We start from the raw sequence: 16,877 nt of genomic DNA, 5'->3' as shown, positions 1-16,877 counted from the left end.
GTGTGTGTGTGTGTGAACATATGCACTGTGTAGAGACTAGGAAATATGATAAGACTGGAGCGGCAGCGCTTGGCTAGACCCTCAAGGACCTGAACTTTTCTGAACCCGCCCCCACCTCAGCACGCGATGGATATCCTGGGCTTCAGTGTGGATGAGAAGTGTACCTGCTATAAGATCGTGGGCGCCCTCCTGCACTTCGGAAACATGAAGTTCAAACAGAAGCAGAGAGAGGAGCAGGCTGAGGCAGACGGCACTGAGAGTAACGGCCTCTAATCCCACTGACCTGGTCTTTTCCCTGGACGCCTTGTTCTGGACATGGTCATCAATCCTGGTCCATGAACTTTGACCTCAGTGTTCTCTGTTCCTGTCTGAACTCTAGACCCTCCTGAGGGTGACAGTGTGCCAGCCCCGATTCCTCCCAATGAACCCCATGCTGTGACAACAGACCCCTCCCTCTGTCCCCAAGTGCCCACATCGTTCACCTTCCTCTTCCTCATGTTCCCTGACATGTTCCCTGCCAGGTGCTGACAAGGCTGCCTACCTAATGGGGGTCAGCAGTGGAGACCTCCTCAAAGGTCTTCTGCACCCCCGGGTTCGTGTGGGAAATGAGTACGTGACCAAGGGCCAGAGTGTGGAGCAGGTGAGATCCCTGCGGGCTGAGGCTCACCCAGCGACAGCTGAGGCAGGCTCCCAATTCTCCTTCTGCATCCACAGGTGGTATTTGCTGTGGGGGCCCTGGCCAAGGCCACCTATGATCGACTGTTCCGGTGGTTGGTGTCCCGGATCAATCAGACCCTGGACACAAAGTTGCCCCGACAGTTCTTCATCGGAGTCCTGGACATCGCTGGCTTTGAGATCTTTGAGGTGGGAGCAGCTCTCAAACACAGGCATTGCTCTGAGGCAGAGGCCGATGGGCGGGTGTCGGGGGGAGCCACACCCCTGCTTCCCCATGGCCTCCCACCCCACCCCGCCCCGCCCCGTCCACAAGGAGCCTGCTGACGGTGGCGCTCTCCCTGGTAGTTCAACAGCTTCGAGCAGCTGTGCATCAACTTCACCAACGAGAAGCTGCAGCAGTTCTTCAACCAGCACATGTTCGTGCTGGAGCAGGAGGAGTACAAGAAGGAAGGCATCGAGTGGGAGTTCATCGACTTCGGGATGGACCTGCAGCCTTGCATCGACCTCATCGAGAAGGTGGGGCCAGAAGGGCTCAGTGTGCGCGCCCGCCCGTGCGCCCGTGTGCGTGTCGGCTGTGTATCAGCGTGTGGTTGCAACTGACGCGTGTGCAGGAGTTTGCATGTGATCGCGTGGCTGTGCTCATAGGTGTGAGGACATTTGAGTATAGGTGACTAGGGTCATAAGGAACCTAAGGACGGGATGCAACCATCGTGGGCGGCTCTGCCGTTCACCAGGCCCGGTGCAGAACTGACCTAAGCGGAGACTCCACGTTTACTGGATTGGAACACATTGTAAATGCTTCCCCACTGCACAAAGAATGAAAAAATGAATTGGCAACATTGGAAATAAAGCACAGGGGGCGGGTGTTTCTCTTTGAGCCTGGCACAGCTTGTGCTGTAACCTTGAGCTAGTTCACTCCAGAGGCTTTGCCCAGGGCATGTGAGTCCCCCCCCCTTTTTTTTATCATTACATGCATTGATTTGCTTCATGTATTTGTGTTGGTCAGCTCGTGGGATGGTGTGCATGTATGTGGGGGGGGGCGGGGTCAGAGGACAACTCAGGAGTCATTTTTCTCCTTCCACCACACGGGTCCCTGGGAGCAAACTCAGGCTATCGAGCTTGGTGACATGGGTCTCATGTGCCAAGCTGGCAAGATGGTTCAGTGGTCCAGCTCGGCACATATGTTCTTTATGGACACAGTCCCAGTTTGTAGTACGGTTTTCTTCTGAACATGAATTTTCAATGCTGTGAAGAAGCCAGAATAGGCCACACAACAGGCGATTCTGAGATAGTCTCTGGCTGGTGGGCTTTACGAGGTTGGTTTGTGTGTGTGTGTGTGTGTGTTTTGGGGGATCAGTATTGAAGTGAAATCATTTTTCCATTCGGTTAAGAAATGAAGGTTCAGTGCTGGAGAGAGGGCTCAGTGGTTACGAGCTCTTGCTGCTCTTGTGGGGGACCTGGTCACTTCCCAACAGCGACATAAAGTCACTCATGGCTGCATGTAACTCCATTCTGAAGGGATCCAAGTCCCTCAGGCCTCCTCGGGCACAAAAACTCACGCAAGCACACACATGTACACACAGATAAACACATGCTTATTTTTAAAAGCATAGGTTTAGTAAAACACAGGATCCCTTATTCCACTGAGTGTGGGGACCAAGATGCAGAGTTAGTTGACCTTAAAAACCCCACACCTAGTGTGTACAAGGGAGCCATGGAGCCCAGAGATGCCAGGCTGGTCTGCACACGTAGGCAAAGAGGGGGACTGAAAGTCAAGCCACAAACTTTTCTCTGCTAGAAGGTGGATTCCTGGGTATGGGGCTCAGCCCTGCAGATGGCTGGGTTAACGATCTGAAACAACTCCCAGGTGGGGCTAGTCTGGAGCATGAGAGTCTAAGGCCAGCCAGCATGGTCTGGCCCTTCAATCTTGCTCCCTGTCCCCAGCCTCTGGGCATTCTGTCCATCCTGGAGGAGGAATGCATGTTCCCCAAGGCTTCGGATGCCAGCTTCAGGGCCAAGCTCTATGACAATCACTCCGGAAAGTCACCTAACTTCCAGCAGCCTCGCCCAGACAAGAAACGCAAGTACCAGGCTCACTTTGAGGTGGTCCACTACGCAGGCGTGGTAGGTGCCCACTGGAAGTCGACATTCAACCGCTGTCCTCCCTCCCTTCTTGGGGTCACCACCTTGGGTCAATATTTCTCTCTCTGTAGGTACCTTATAGCATCGTGGGCTGGCTGGAGAAAAACAAGGACCCCCTCAATGAAACGGTGGTCCCCATCTTCCAAAAGTCACAGAACAGGCTCTTGGCCACCCTCTATGAAAACTATGCAGGCTCTTGCTCCAGTGAGTACTCATTGACAATCTGGTCCTCCCTTGGATCCACAGAGCGACATTCCCCAGCATGATGAGTTCTCCTGTCTCTACTAGCTGAACCCCCCAAGTCTGGGGTGAAAGAGAAGCGTAAGAAGGCAGCATCGTTTCAGACAGTGTCTCAACTTCACAAGGTGAGGTCCAGACGGGGCCCCAGCAGCCCTGACCCTTTGCGGCTTGCAACGGCCTCTGTGCTTCCTGCCGAGTCCCTGTGTCTTGGGTGGGCAGCTGTTAAGACTTGCAGTGATGTTTAGCTCCTTTCTACGTGAACATCACAGCAAGTCTGTGCTGCTGCCTGCCCCCATGCTGCCTGGGCAGGGCTGGGAGGGGAGGGGAAGCTATGGGAGTGAGCCCCGGGAAGGGGGGTGCGAGGACTTTGGTGGCGGATGGAGTGTCATAAGGAGCAAGAGAAAAAGAACAGGTGCAGGTGCATTTGGCCCCTCTGCTCAGTCCCCACCTGGTCCCTATCCACTGCAGCATCTAATTCTGGTTCTCTGCCCCTCTCATGCCTTCTCCCTGCCCTCCCTGCTCCCAGGAGAACCTCAACAAGCTCATGACCAACCTGCGGGCCACACAGCCCCACTTCGTCCGTTGCATCGTCCCTAACGAGAACAAGACTCCAGGTGGTGTCCCTGGGCTGGTTGGGATGGGGGAACCAGAAATGTCCTCACCTTGCAGAATCTGCTCAGTCTCAAAGTAAAGCCTTGGTAGGGGCCTGAGGGCATGTCCTTAGACTTCTAATCTCCTCCTTTCACCCACACCATAATCCAGGGGTCATGGATTCCTTCTTGGTGCTACACCAGCTACGCTGCAATGGGGTCCTGGAGGGGATCCGGATCTGTCGCCAAGGATTCCCCAACAGGCTGCTGTATGCAGACTTCAGACAGCGGTGGGTGCTGGCTGCTTCAGGGCTGCCAACGGCCTCTTTCTCCTGCTCTTAGATTAAGTGGGGCCTGAGGGGGTGGGAGGGACAAATTAGAGCCCCAGGGACAAGAGGTTCTATTCCCCGAGGAGACGCCTCCATCATAGGAAGGGTTAAGGAGAGACGCGAATAAACTTGTGGTATATGTGGGAGGTGGAGGCTGGGGGCTTTGCCAATCACTTGGATACAGAATAAGAGAGGCTAAGTCTACAGTGACTCCCAGGTTTCAGGCCAGAGCCACTGGATAGATCTACTGAGCCTTACGACAAGATGTTTAGATTGGGTGCCTAAGGGGTTTGGGCATGCCCAGTCAGAAACACCTTCAGCAGATATCCTAGAAGAGAAGGCAAGGACGGGGTTGGATTTATTCTGGAGCTCAAGTGAAGATGTAGATTTGGGGATTGAATATGTATTTGTTCGGACTAGACTCTGGGGAATGCCTGACAGGTCATCTGAGCCTTGTGGCGCCATCAGCTCCCTTCCCACTGACCTCAGTAGGTTCTGTTTATTAAGTTATAAGAGCACAGTTTCAGTTGCTGCCCCTTCCACAAGTAACAGGGGTCAGTTCCCTTCATAGATTAGATGTCTGTACAAATCCCATACACGGTCTGTAAGTTTGGTTTTCAAATCCTTGTCAGTCTTGGAGATGGCTCCTTATCTACAAAGACTCCAGAGGCATGAGTCTGTATCATCGCCTGTTTGTTATCCTAAAGCAGGGTATTTCTGTTTAGCCCAGGCTAGCCTCAACCTCTCAATACTCCTGGGCATGGGGTCTGACACCTATAATCCCAGTAATAGGAGGGTGGAGGCGGAGGATCACCGAGGGTTTGAGGCCAGCCTGGGCTACAGAGTGAGTTTCAGGGCAGCCTAGGCTACAGAATAAGACATTTCAAACACAAAAATCAAAACAAACTCTCGGGACTTTGTGGATGACCCACTCTTGCCTTGAAGCACGAGGACCTGAGACTGGGTCCCAGAACCCACACAGAAATGCTGGGCGGGGTGTCACACTCATCCCAGTGCTGAGGAGGCAGGAGTTCCGAGACTCCAGGCCACCAAGGATGCTCTAACTGAGGAGTCAGGCGGTAAGAAAGCCTGTCTCAGAGGAGGTAGGACTGCATTCTCAAGGCTAGCCTTGAGGCTGTTGTCTGGCCACATGCTTGAGTGTATGTGCCTGTGCATACAAACCTAAAACTAACCCTGGGCTGGAGAGCTGCTCCGTGGTTAAGAGCACTTGCTGCCCTTGCAGGGGACCTGGGCTCAGTTTCTAGCACCCACATGGTGACTTAAAACCATACAACCAGCTGTGAGTGGCAGCTTCAGGGGCTCTGGCACCTCCTCTGGTCCCCATGAGTACATATACGTAGGCAAAGTCCTCATACACAGACAATTAAGTAACTACTCTCAATCCTCTGTCTCAGTCTCCTGAATGCTGAGAGTACAGGCATGTGTCACAGCGCCCAGTACCTCACTGTTGGTTGTTTTTATTGTCTGTAAAACATGGAGCAGCCCATGACCCACACGTTTTATTTAGTGAGTTCCCTATTGAATGGGCCTGGCCTGTCTCTGGGAATCTTTCTTCACAGCATAGCCACTGCCCATCTGTACACATGTGTGTATGTGTCCAGGTAAGTGGACATGCTAGGAATCCTTGCTCCTTTTCAATAGAATTCTCTCTTAAAATTTTCTTAAATTTGTGATATGGTATAGTATGTCATTTCTATGTTTTGTTTTTGCCTTTAAGAATTATAAAAGCCATATGTGCCCTTTATAAAAACCACATCCATATAAACTTACTTAAATGCATTTATACCATCAAGCCCGCTTTTGAGACAGGGTCAGGCCAGGTAACAGGCTGGCCTCAAGAATCTCCCCACCTCTGCTTCCCAAGTGCTGGGGTTTCAGATGTATGCCACACCCCAGTGCTGAGGTTTGCATAGAGCATGCCATAACCCCCAGTACAGCAACACTTCCCCCCTGCCATCTTGTGTAGCGTATGAACCTTTGGAACCCTAGCACCTCTGAGATTCAGGCAATTCTTCCCATTCACTGTCAATGGCCTGCACCCTGTGTCCATGGCAGCTTCTCCCTGATCTCCTAGGTACCGCATCCTGAACCCCAGTGCCTTCCCGGATGACACTTTTGTGGACAGCAGGAAGGCCACAGAGAAGCTGCTGGGCTCCCTGGACATCGACCACACTCAGTATCAGTTTGGTCATACCAAGGTTAGGGTGCACTGGAGTTAGGGTTGAACATGGGTGCATTCACTCACACTGGACAGGGGTCTCACTTGGCTGCACCCTGCCCTCAGGTGTTTTTCAAGGCTGGGCTTCTAGGCATCTTGGAAGAGCTCCGGGACCAGCGACTGGCTAAGGTGTTGACCCTGCTGCAGGCTCGCAGCCGAGGCCACCTCATGCGCCTGGAGTACCAGCGCATGCTAGGAGGAAGGTAGCCAAGGGATGAGGGATGGGCAGGAAGGATGGGAAGGCCTGGGGTATAAGTGTGACCGCTGTCCCAAGGCTCACAGGGCTACAAGGCTCTTCTACCCTGCCATACTACCTAGGTTGTTCCTCATGGCTGATTGGGGTGAGTTCCCCAACCTTTTTTGTTTTGTTTTGTTTTGTTTTTTGTTTTTTGAGACAGGGTTTCTCTGTGGCTTTGGAGCCTGTCCTAGAATTAGCTCTGTAGACCAGGCTGGTCTCGAACTCACAGAGATCCGCCTGCCTCTGCCTTTTGAGTGCTGGGATTAAAGGCGTGTGCCACCATCACCCGGCTTCCCCAACCTATTTTTACACCTTAAAATTGGGGTGAAAATCAGAGAGATGGCTTGGTAGGTAAAAGCAACTGCTGCCATACCTGATAACAAGTTCAGTCCCTAGGACCCGCATGGAGAAAAGAGAACTGACTTCTACATGTTGTCCTCTGATCTCCACGTATGTGCTGTGGTCCATGTGTAACACACACACACACACACACACACACACACACACACCATTTTTAAAAGTTGGGGAAGGAGCAGTCTCTGCCCTTCTGCGTGTCTAGGGTGTGGTCTGGAGGGTACCAGCGCGCAGTGCCTCCCAGACTCTGAACTGTGTATCTTCTCTATCGCTTGCTTGGCTAAAGTAGAGGCTGGTCCTCTCAGGAGGCAGCACTCAGCTGAGAGTCAGGCAGCCTGACCGTGGGGCCTGGCAGCTTAGCGTCTTCAGACACCTGCAGGGGCCACCTGGACATTTGGAGGCCATAGGGCTGCTGGGAAGACTAGAGAGAGAGAGAGAGGACAAGGCACCTTGAAGGGGCAGAGCTGACTGGCTCACAGGAGGTGTCCCTCCCTAGGGATGCCCTGTTTACCATCCAGTGGAACATCCGGGCCTTCAATGCCGTCAAGAACTGGTCCTGGATGAAGCTCTTCTTCAAGATGAAGCCGCTGCTGCGCTCGGCACAGGCAGAGGAGGAGCTGGCGGCACTGCGGGCCGAGCTGCGGGGGCTGCGAGGAGCACTGGCTGCTGCTGAGGCCAAGCGTCAGGAACTGGAGGAGACTCACGTCAGCGTCACTCAGGAGAAGAACGACCTGGCCCTGCAGCTGCAGGCCGTGAGTGAGAGTAGGCCAAGAGAATTCAGGGAGCTCTGACAAAAACCTCTAATCAAAAGTGGCCAGGGTAGCCCTGAGGGCTCTGGGTACCTTGACCTTCCGTATTGTCTTCCTACTCTGGGACCAGGAGATGTGGCCTGTAGGCTCGATGTCTGACCACTCTTTCCTGTAAGCCTTACCTGTCCATATGTCCTGAGAGACATATGCAGGAGAGCCCCAGCTCCACCATACCCAACCTCCCTTAAATAAACCCTTGCTCCCTTCTCCGGTTCAGGGACACGGGAATCTGAGGCAGGTACCAGGGTCCTACCCAGAGGGCAAGGGTCAAAGTCTGGAAACTCCCCAGCATAGGTTTTGAATGTCCCTTGAATGCCAGCCCCAGGCTGGTGCTGGAGATGGTCCCAGGGAAGACACAGCCATGATGGTTATAAAACTTCCTTTCTAGTATGGGGGTTATGCCACAGGCAGTGTGGAAACAGGAAAGAACAGTCTCCTCCTGGGATGGCCTTTGGTGCTGCTCAGGGTAGGTGGGACGAGGCCTGCGCCCACCCACACTGCCCTCAGAGGGCAGCAGCTCTGGACAAGCAAGTGGACAGCGGGGCCTGAGAGCTCAGAGGCCTCCTGGGTTGCCTGCACTGCGGCTAATGCTAATTCTTAACAGTGCCATGTCTGTCCCTATGTCCAAGGCCCTGGAGAGGCCCCTGCAATAGTCTCCAGAGCCCAGCAGGGCGTGGGTGCTTCAATTCTTCACCAACCAAATTGAATTGCCAACATTTGCCCCACTGGAGTTGCCTTCGGAGGATGAATGGCTTTTCTCTCTTAGGGCTGGACCTGGTGTCCCCCAGATGGCCCCTCTTTTACCTGGCTTACCCAACCCCGCAGGAGCAAGACAACCTAGCAGACGCAGAGGAACGCTGCCATTTGCTGATCAAGTCCAAGGTGCAGCTTGAGGCGAAGGTGAAGGAGCTGAATGAGCGCCTAGAAGACGAGGAGGAAGTGAACGCCGATTTGGCCGCCCGCAGGCGCAAGCTGGAGGATGAGTGCACGGAGCTCAAGAAGGACATCGATGACCTGGAGCTGACGTTGGCCAAGGCTGAGAAGGAGAAACAAGCCACTGAGAATAAGGTGTGGAGAGGGCCTGAGCTGGGGGCCGGCCCGGGGTCAGGTAGCCGCAGGGTCCTCTTCTGGCTCTGCTGGACCCCTGCTGGGTCACGGCCTCCCAAGAGCCTCAGTGTTCACACCTGCCAAGCCAGGGTACCAGCACTAACTCAGTAGGGTGGCTGAGGATTTGGTGTGAACCGCTAAGTCACTTTGCTAAGCATACACGACCAGGCCTTGCACATAGTAGGTGCTTAGTAAATGCTAGTGATTATCATCTGCCCTGGACCGCAGGCTCTCTGGGGAGGCAGCTCCTCCGAACTACAAAACCCTCTGTCACAGAGATCTATCTCCTGGTGCCTCTGGTTGCCGGTGTTGTATTGACTCTGTCCTAACAGGAGGGGGAAAGTAAGACTGTTTGGTTCTCACAGGGGCTGAAGAGAAAGCCGGAACGAGGACACGGTTCACTGAATACCTGTTGATAATGTAATGGCCGCCACCCATGAGTCTCTTACTCAGGGCCAGCCAGGCACTGTGCTCGGCTGTGAGCCTTTACCCACGAATCCTCCTACATAGCTCGAGGAGATACAAAACCCTGGGTTGAGCAGGAACAACGGAGGCTCAGTGTAGTGGCCTGCCCGCATCCTGCAGCTGGAAGGGGTGGCTGCTCAGACCGGCCTGTGGGGAGGAATGTCCCCACAGTGAGTCGGGCCTTGGCACAGGTGAAGAACCTCACGGAGGAGATGGCTGCGCTGGATGAATCCGTGGTCCGACTGACCAAAGAGAAGAAGGCACTGCAGGAGGCTCACCAGCAGGCCCTGGGCGACCTGCAGACCGAGGAGGACCGCGTGAGCGCACTGGCCAAGGCCAAGATCCGGCTGGAGCAGCAAGTAGACGATGTGAGTTGCGGGTCTCTTGGGGGCTGTCAGGGGGGCGCAGTGCGCAGTGCCTGGCCTGCTTGGAGCTGATACCCGCTCTGCCCACAGCTGGAATGCTCCCTGGAGCAAGAGAAGAAGCTACGCATGGACACAGAGCGTGCCAAGCGCAAACTTGAAGGAGACCTGAAGCTGACACAGGAGACGGTGACGGACACCACCCAGGACAAGCACCAGCTGGAAGAGAAGCTGAAGAAGTAGGTGTGGGCTTAGCAGGGTTTCTGGGTCTGATGGGCTCTCCTTCCCTTCTGAATTCTCTCAGCCCCGTTGTTGTGGGGCCTCAGGGATGGTCGGGGACAGTGGGAGAACAGTTAGGGCCAGGGCCGGCTCATCCCACCATGTACTCCCAGGAAGGATTCCGAGCTGAGTCAGCTGAACCTGCGGGTGGAAGACGAGCAGCTCCTGGGGGTCCAGCTGCAGAAGAAGATCAAGGAACTACAGGTGTGCACGGTGGCATGGGGGAATGCGCTGGGTAGACCAGGCCTGCGTCAGAGGCTCATGGAGTTGGTACCATCTACCCAGGCGCGGGCAGAAGAGCTGGAGGAGGAGCTGGAGGCTGAGCGAGCAGCCCGGGCCCGGGTGGAAAAGCAGCGAGCAGAGGCAGCCCGAGAGCTGGAGGAGCTCAGCGAGAGGCTCGAGGAGGCTGGTGGGGCCTCGGCTGGGCAGCGCGAGGGCTGCCGCAAGCGTGAGGCTGAGCTGGGCCGGCTGCGGCGGGAGCTGGAGGAGGCGGTTCTGAGACACGAGGCCACCGTGGCCGCCCTGCGCCGCAAGCAAACAGACAGTGCGGCGGAGCTGAGCGAGCAGGTGGACAGCCTGCAGCGGATCCGGCAGAAACTGGAAAAGGAAAAGAGTGAGCTACGCATGGAGGTGGACGACCTGGGGGCCAGCGTGGAAACTCTGGCCCGTGGCAAGGTGTGCCTCCAAACCACTTAGACTCCACAGCCCACCCAGCCATCTGTCCCCTGGCCCCTTAGTGCCAATACTCCACAGCGGCCCTGACTTCCTGCCTGGATGTTGACTTAACCTCGCATCTAACCCTCAGCTCCCCACCAGTCCTGACCTCTAACCCTGACTGCTCGATTTCATTTCTTGGCTCCAGGGAGTTCTGATTCACACTCAACCCCAGTCCTCCCACCCAAAAGAAGTGTGACCCCAGCTCGTGATTCCTGAATTCAGATTTACCATCTGCCCTAACACTGTTCTTGTCCTGAACCCCAGCACCCCCCTCCCCAGCACCCAACTTGGACCCCCTCCCACCTCCTGAACCTAATCCTAATACCTGTTCCCAGCTGATTCCAGATACCCAAATCCTGACCCACTGACCCTGGGATGGGTTCCGAGGCTCCCAGTTTGTGCCCGCAATAGGAACTCAGACCCTGAACCTGGAACTCAAACCTCCTTTTGATCCTTGGTCTTATACCTAGTATTCCAGCTCCCAATCCCTGGTCCCCATCTCAGCCCCTTGGATCCTGCCCTTGGATGTACAAATTTGTCTTGCCCTCTGATTCTGTGTTCCAGGCAAGCGCAGAAAAGCTGTGCCGGACCTATGAGGATCAGCTAAGTGAGGCCAAGATCAAAGTGGAGGAGCTGCAGCGACAGCTGGCTGACGCCAGCACCCAGCGCGGGCGGTTACAGACCGAGAATGGTGAGGCCTGGGTTTAGCTGGGCAATGCCAGGTAGGGTTTAGGTGGTGCCCCTCAACTGACTGACTGGCCTGCTGGCCCCTTCCACCTCCAGGGGAGCTGGGCCGTCTGCTCGAGGAGAAGGAGTCTATGATCAGCCAGCTGAGCCGCGGGAAGACCTCAGCAGCTCAGAGTCTGGAGGAACTTCGGCGGCAGCTGGAAGAGGAGAGCAAGGTAGGCTGGCGCTGGCAACTGCGAGGAAGACAGGTGGGCCCTGGGGCCGCTAGCTTGAGTTGATGCTGAGGCCATGGGTGTCCCTGCAGGCCAAGGGAGCACTGGCCCATGCGGTGCAGGCTCTGCGGCACGACTGTGACCTCCTCCGGGAGCAGCATGAGGAAGAGTCGGAGGCTCAGGCCGAGCTGCAGCGGCTGCTGTCCAAAGCCAACGCTGAGGTGGCCCAGTGGAGAAGCAAGTATGAGGCAGATGCCATCCAGAGGACGGAGGAGCTGGAGGAGGCCAAGTGAGTAGTTGGCACCTATCTAGACCATGACCCAGAGATTCAGGCCTGTGCCTGTTCGACCTGTATGCGGTGGTGGGGATTCTGGGGCCCTTTCCCCAGGCTCCCTAGTCCACCCTGCCTGGTGTGTGGCCCAGGAAGAAGTTAGCCCTGCGGCTGCAGGAGGCAGAAGAAGGGGTAGAGGCTGCAAATGCTAAATGCTCGTCCCTGGAGAAGGCCAAGCTGCGGCTGCAGACAGAGTCAGAGGATGTGACCTTGGAGCTGGAGCGGGCCACCTCAGCCGCTGTGGCACTCGATAAGAAGCAGCGGCATTTGGAGCGGGCACTGGAGGAGCGGAGGCGGCAGGAGGAGGAGATGCAGCGGGAACTTGAGGCTGCACAGAGGGAGGCTCGAGGTCTGGGCACGGAGCTCTTTCGACTGCGGCATAGCCACGAGGAGGCGCTCGAGGCCCTGGAAACGCTCAAGCGGGAGAACAAGAACCTGCAGGGTAGGACCTGAGGCCCAGAGCACTTTAGGGCCTCTTTGGAATTGGGGTGAGCCAAGTAACCTGGAGCAGGGCAGATGCGAGGGTGAGTCCTCCCTCCACGCTCGCTTCACCCTGCAGAGGAGATCAGTGACCTCACAGACCAGGTCAGCCTCAGTGGGAAGAGCATCCAGGAGCTGGAGAAAGCCAAGAAGACGCTGGAAGGGGAGAAGAGCGAGCTGCAAGCTGCACTGGAGGAGGCTGAGGTCAGGGCTGGCCACAGGGCTGGGTGGACTCTGATCCATGACTCCCTGGCCTTGTTGGTCTCCAGATACCTGCCCAGTGCCCTCTCCCAACACTGCCCTATCCCCATCCCTAGGGGGCGCTGGAGCTGGAAGAGACAAAGACCCTGCGGATCCAGCTGGAGTTGTCCCAGGTCAAGGCAGAAGTGGACAGGAAGCTGGCGGAGAAGGACGAGGAGTGCACTAACCTGAGGTCTCTGGAAAGCAGTCTTGCTGTGTCTATGGTGGCACACTGGCAGGAACAGCTGCCCCTGCCACAGAATTAGGGTGTTCCCATTCCAGATGTGGTCCTCCACAAGTCTAAAGGGTGCTCGGGCCCCGAGTTCAGCCCATGTCCCCCTGGCCTCTAGTGAATGAACTCACTGTCTTTGGCAAGTCACAAGGGGCTTTAAAACAGAGAGAAGCAGTTCACTTCTTCCCCAAATGGGTTCCCATCTCCATGGGTTCTTGGGCATGATGCCACAGGTAGTGCCTGGCCAACGCCATTCCTGTAGGCTAAGCCTGCCCTTCATGGCATTCACTCACAGGCGCAACCAGCAGCGAGCAGTGGAGTCCCTGCAGGCCTCCCTGGATGCAGAGACTCGGGCCCGCAATGAAGCACTGCGGCTCAAGAAGAAGATGGAGGGGGACCTCAATGACCTGGAGCTGCAGCTGGGCCATGCCACCCGTCAGGCCATGGAGGCACAGGCAGCCACTAGGCTACTGCAGGCCCAGCTCAAGGAGGAACAAGCCGGGCGCGATGAGGAGCAGCGGCTAGCTGCTGAGCTCCGTGAGCAGGGTCAGGCCCTTGAGCGCAGGGCTGCACTCCTGGCTGCCGAGCTGGAAGAGCTGCGGACGGCCCTGGAACAGGGTGAGCGCAGCCGGAGGCTGGCTGAACAGGAGCTGCTGGAGGCCACCGAGCGCCTCAACCTGCTGCATTCACAGGTGGGGATGGGTCAAAGGTGTCCTCAAGGACTGGGCTGGGGGCAGAGCCCTGCTGGTCAGCTGAGGCTCTGCTCTCCTCAGAACACAGGCCTCCTGAACCAGAAAAAGAAGCTGGAGGTGGACTTGGCCCAGCTGAGTGGGGAAGTGGAAGAGGCGGTGCAGGAGAGGCGGGAAGCTGAGGAGAAGACCAAGAAGGCCATAACTGATGTGAGGCTGGGCTAGGGCTCGGATGAGCGAGTGCAGAGCCCAGAGGGCTGCCTTCATCCCCTCCCCACCGTGCTGCTTCTTCCCCCACAGGCGGCCATGATGGCTGAGGAGCTGAAGAAGGAGCAGGACACGAGCGCACACCTGGAGCGGATGAAGAAGACACTGGAACAGACGGTGCGGGAGCTGCAGGCTCGCCTGGAGGAGGCAGAGCAGGCTGCCCTCCGCGGTGGGAAAAAGCAAGTGCAGAAGCTGGAGGCCAAGGTGTGTACAGCCTACCAACCCTTCCCGTGGGGTGAGGCCAGGCCAGCTCGGCTAGCAGATCACCCTCCACTGCCCCACAGGTGCGGGAGCTGGAGGCAGAGCTTGATGCAGAGCAGAAGAAGCATGCCGAGGCCCTTAAGGGTGTGCGCAAACACGAGCGCAGGGTCAAGGAGCTCGTATACCAGGTGGGTGATGGGGTCCATCCCAGGAGGCAGCGCTGGAGCTAACCCAGTCCGGGCAAACCCTAAGAATCCTTTGCTTGCCCAGACGGAGGAGGACAGGAAGAACCTGGCTCGCATGCAGGACCTGGTGGACAAGCTGCAGAGCAAGGTCAAGAGCTACAAGCGCCAGTTTGAGGAGGCGGTGAGCACACTGGGGCCAGGCATCTGGGTCTGCTCAAGATGCCAGTGGTGAGCTGCTTTCAACTGCAGGCCTTGCAGCCAGGCAGGCATCAATAGCAGGCTGCACTAAGGGGGGGGGGGAGGTGCAGCCATGCCCGCTCAACTCAGGGACGTCTATGGCTGGAGCACGGATCACTGACAGCTTTAGAAGGGACTGGGGTGAACTGCTTGCTTTCTCTGTTTGGGCCTGGGGATGGCCTGATGGGAGAGTGACACACAGGCACTTCTAAAAGGACAGTCTCCACTTTGGTTTCCAGTAAAAGGAAGGCTGGTGACAGAAAGAGTGGAGGGAGGACCAGAAGCCAGCTTCTTTCTGGTCTGGGAGCATGGTAACCATTTGTTACCAATGGGAACCAAGGCCCTACCTCTGCCTCTAGGAGCAGCAGGCCAGCACCAACTTGGCTAAGTATCGCAAGGCCCAGCATGAGCTGGATGATGCTGAGGAGCGAGCAGACATGGCAGAGACCCAGGCTAACAAGCTGCGGGCAAGGACCAGGGATGCCCTCGGCCCCAAGGTGAGAAGGCCTCTGTGTTGGGTGGTACTGAAGGTGGGCAGACATAGATAGCTCATCTCTTTTTCATCTCTCAGCATAAGGAGTGACGTCCCAGGCTCTGAAGAGGGATACCCACTGTGGTCCTGCTGTCTCTTCCCATCTTTGGCCAGCCCACCCTCCGTGGAACCCTGAATAAATGCCGTGTCTGCATAACAACCATTGTCCTTATTTCTCGGGGTCAGGGGAGCTGGGAAGAGAATCTCATGGACAAAGTCACATCCACATCAGTCTTTAAAATAAAGTTCTTTAATAGTCTCCATTTAATGCTTTATTCGCTGTTAATAAACTGGCAACACAGGAGGAGCCAAGGATAAGCTCTCAGCCAGGCTCCTGTGTCTGGGCTCAGGCAGGCACAGGCACTCCATACCCCAAGGGATGGAGAGAAAAGACCCCCCACTTCTGGGGAACCTTCAGGATGAACACAGTGGCCAATGAGCAAAGAACCAGAGGAGCTAAAGGAAGACAAGGGAGGTGAGGAAGGAGGAGAGCTGGGCAGACCTGGGGGAAGGCAGCATTCTCCGATACCCACCCCTGTCCAGGGCTCAGGAGCTTCTGCCTGGGCCCTGAGGCCAGAGAGGCTTGGCTCACAGGGTCTGAACTTTCCTCTCCACATGGGACTGATGGGAGGAGTTCAGACAGAGAGAGTTTCCTACGTCCCCTTTCTCTGGCAGGCCAGGGCTCCAGGACTGTGAGGGAAGGGTGGGCACGGTGCCATTGTCCTTACCCTGGGGACAGTGAGGAAACAGGCTCCCCAACGGCCCAGGCCCTCAAACCCAGGAGACAAGAGCTTCTAGGATGTTCCTTCCACTGAGCCTATACCTGAAGACCTGGGGCAGACAGAGCAGTGGGGAGGCAAGAGAGGGACAGGGACGGGCAGAGTGTGTGGCAGGTACACTCATGTTCACCCACACTTGCCCTGGCCCAGCAGCTTCCCGAAGCCTGGTTCGAGGTCACTCCTCAGTGAAGTCTCTGTCTACGTCCATGTAGGGCTCCTCAATGTAGCTGACCAGGGCAGAAGGCGACTGGCGGTCTGGGTTTAACAAGATGGACACTGTTTCCTTCCAGTACGAAAAGCTGATGCAGGAGCTCTGGGTGAAGAGAGAGGGGTCAGGGAGTGCACGGAGAACTTGGGCCAGTCTGGTGTCATACAGGAGGGCTTGGCAGCCTGTCCACAGAGGGGCAACCTGAACGCCCCTCTGAGTGGTCTTGGGTTCACATGCTACTGTCCTCCCACCGTCACTCAGGGCTGGGGCACTCACATTCTCCAGACAAGTGCTGTCCTTGTCCTTGTGTAGGTAATGCTGTTGCCAAAAGCGCAGCAGGTTGTGGAAGTTGTTGAGCAGGAAGCCAGGGTATTTCTTGCTGTGCTCCATTCGCTGTAGCAGCCGTAGGTACAGGGGCAGCCGCTCTTTCCGCCGGGCCAGCATCAGGATCACTAGGCTGGTGTTGAGGCAGCTGACATTCTCCTGCAAGGCCAAAGGCAGCTGAACTGAGTGCATGGCAGCAGCCTCAGGATGCCAGTGAGCCTGGACAGTCACTGGGCAGGGATGAGTGTGGATTAGGTCTACACAGGGGTCTGGCACAATTTATGGGCACCTTCCTGTCCCTATGCCCAACTACCACCCTCCACACTGATATCAGCACTGTCTTGTCTGTATCTTGGTTTGGGTATGACTTCTTCCAGAACCCTCCATGCCCTGCCGGAGCAGGGTGCACTTATTTCACTTTAGAATTGTAACGCTGCACCAGGATGTGAGTTTCAGAAGCAGAGTCTCAGTCCATCTTGCTCACCAAGCATCCCGAGCCCCGGGCCTGGCAGGTGGCAACAGAAGAACCAAGACTCAGAGACCCTAGTATGACTCTTGTTTCAGAAAAGCAGGTATTGCCAGTTAGTAAAGGAGCTGGGGCAAACTCAGGTCCGATTGCACAGCCAGTGTAGCCAGAGGTAGGGTAGGGTGCACAGGGAAGAACACTGACCAGAGGTAGGGTAGGGTGCACAGGGAAGAACACTGACCAGAGGTAGGGTAGGGTGCA

At 56.2% G+C, this 16,877-nt stretch overlaps 2 protein-coding genes across 3 annotated transcripts in view; one reads left to right on the top strand and one right to left on the bottom strand.

Annotated features, from left to right (window-relative positions):
* Positions 1–14,989, top strand: part of Myh7b (myosin heavy chain 7B) — a 23,830-nt gene extending 8,841 nt beyond the window's left edge. The window contains exons 12-41 of the mRNA XM_013352081.2: positions 121–259; positions 522–640; positions 715–864; positions 1,021–1,191; positions 2,620–2,799; positions 2,889–3,021; positions 3,106–3,182; positions 3,584–3,671; positions 3,820–3,937; positions 6,072–6,195; positions 6,282–6,418; positions 7,304–7,559; positions 8,442–8,684; positions 9,380–9,556; positions 9,644–9,789; positions 9,943–10,033; positions 10,115–10,504; positions 11,111–11,237; positions 11,330–11,448; positions 11,538–11,734; positions 11,869–12,218; positions 12,336–12,460; positions 12,574–12,689; positions 13,024–13,420; positions 13,502–13,627; positions 13,718–13,888; positions 13,969–14,073; positions 14,156–14,251; positions 14,667–14,804; positions 14,879–14,989. Coding sequence (XP_013207535.1) covers positions 121–259; positions 522–640; positions 715–864; positions 1,021–1,191; positions 2,620–2,799; positions 2,889–3,021; positions 3,106–3,182; positions 3,584–3,671; positions 3,820–3,937; positions 6,072–6,195; positions 6,282–6,418; positions 7,304–7,559; positions 8,442–8,684; positions 9,380–9,556; positions 9,644–9,789; positions 9,943–10,033; positions 10,115–10,504; positions 11,111–11,237; positions 11,330–11,448; positions 11,538–11,734; positions 11,869–12,218; positions 12,336–12,460; positions 12,574–12,689; positions 13,024–13,420; positions 13,502–13,627; positions 13,718–13,888; positions 13,969–14,073; positions 14,156–14,251; positions 14,667–14,804; positions 14,879–14,890 — 4,818 coding nt within the window. The 3' untranslated portion in view covers positions 14,891–14,989. The remainder of the gene's footprint in view (positions 1–120; positions 260–521; positions 641–714; positions 865–1,020; positions 1,192–2,619; positions 2,800–2,888; positions 3,022–3,105; positions 3,183–3,583; positions 3,672–3,819; positions 3,938–6,071; positions 6,196–6,281; positions 6,419–7,303; positions 7,560–8,441; positions 8,685–9,379; positions 9,557–9,643; positions 9,790–9,942; positions 10,034–10,114; positions 10,505–11,110; positions 11,238–11,329; positions 11,449–11,537; positions 11,735–11,868; positions 12,219–12,335; positions 12,461–12,573; positions 12,690–13,023; positions 13,421–13,501; positions 13,628–13,717; positions 13,889–13,968; positions 14,074–14,155; positions 14,252–14,666; positions 14,805–14,878) is intronic.
* An 88-nt stretch (positions 14,990–15,077) lies between these two features.
* The window catches only part of Trpc4ap (transient receptor potential cation channel subfamily C member 4 associated protein), a 71,927-nt gene continuing 70,127 nt past the window's right edge, over positions 15,078–16,877 (bottom strand). For both annotated transcript variants that reach the window (XM_005363074.2, XM_005363075.2), the window contains exons 18-19: positions 16,103–16,309; positions 15,078–15,931 (exon numbers count right to left, since the gene is read on the bottom strand). In XM_005363074.2, the coding sequence (XP_005363131.1) occupies positions 15,794–15,931; positions 16,103–16,309 (345 nt within the window). In that variant the 3' untranslated portion in view covers positions 15,078–15,793. The remainder of the gene's footprint in view (positions 15,932–16,102; positions 16,310–16,877) is intronic.

This window comes from Microtus ochrogaster, linkage group LG8 (genome assembly GCF_000317375.1).
Source record: "Microtus ochrogaster isolate Prairie Vole_2 linkage group LG8, MicOch1.0, whole genome shotgun sequence".
Taxonomy (NCBI): Eukaryota; Metazoa; Chordata; class Mammalia; order Rodentia; family Cricetidae; genus Microtus; species Microtus ochrogaster.
The sequence above is the reverse complement of the archived record's forward strand: the minus strand, read 5'-3'. Positions and strand labels throughout refer to the sequence as shown.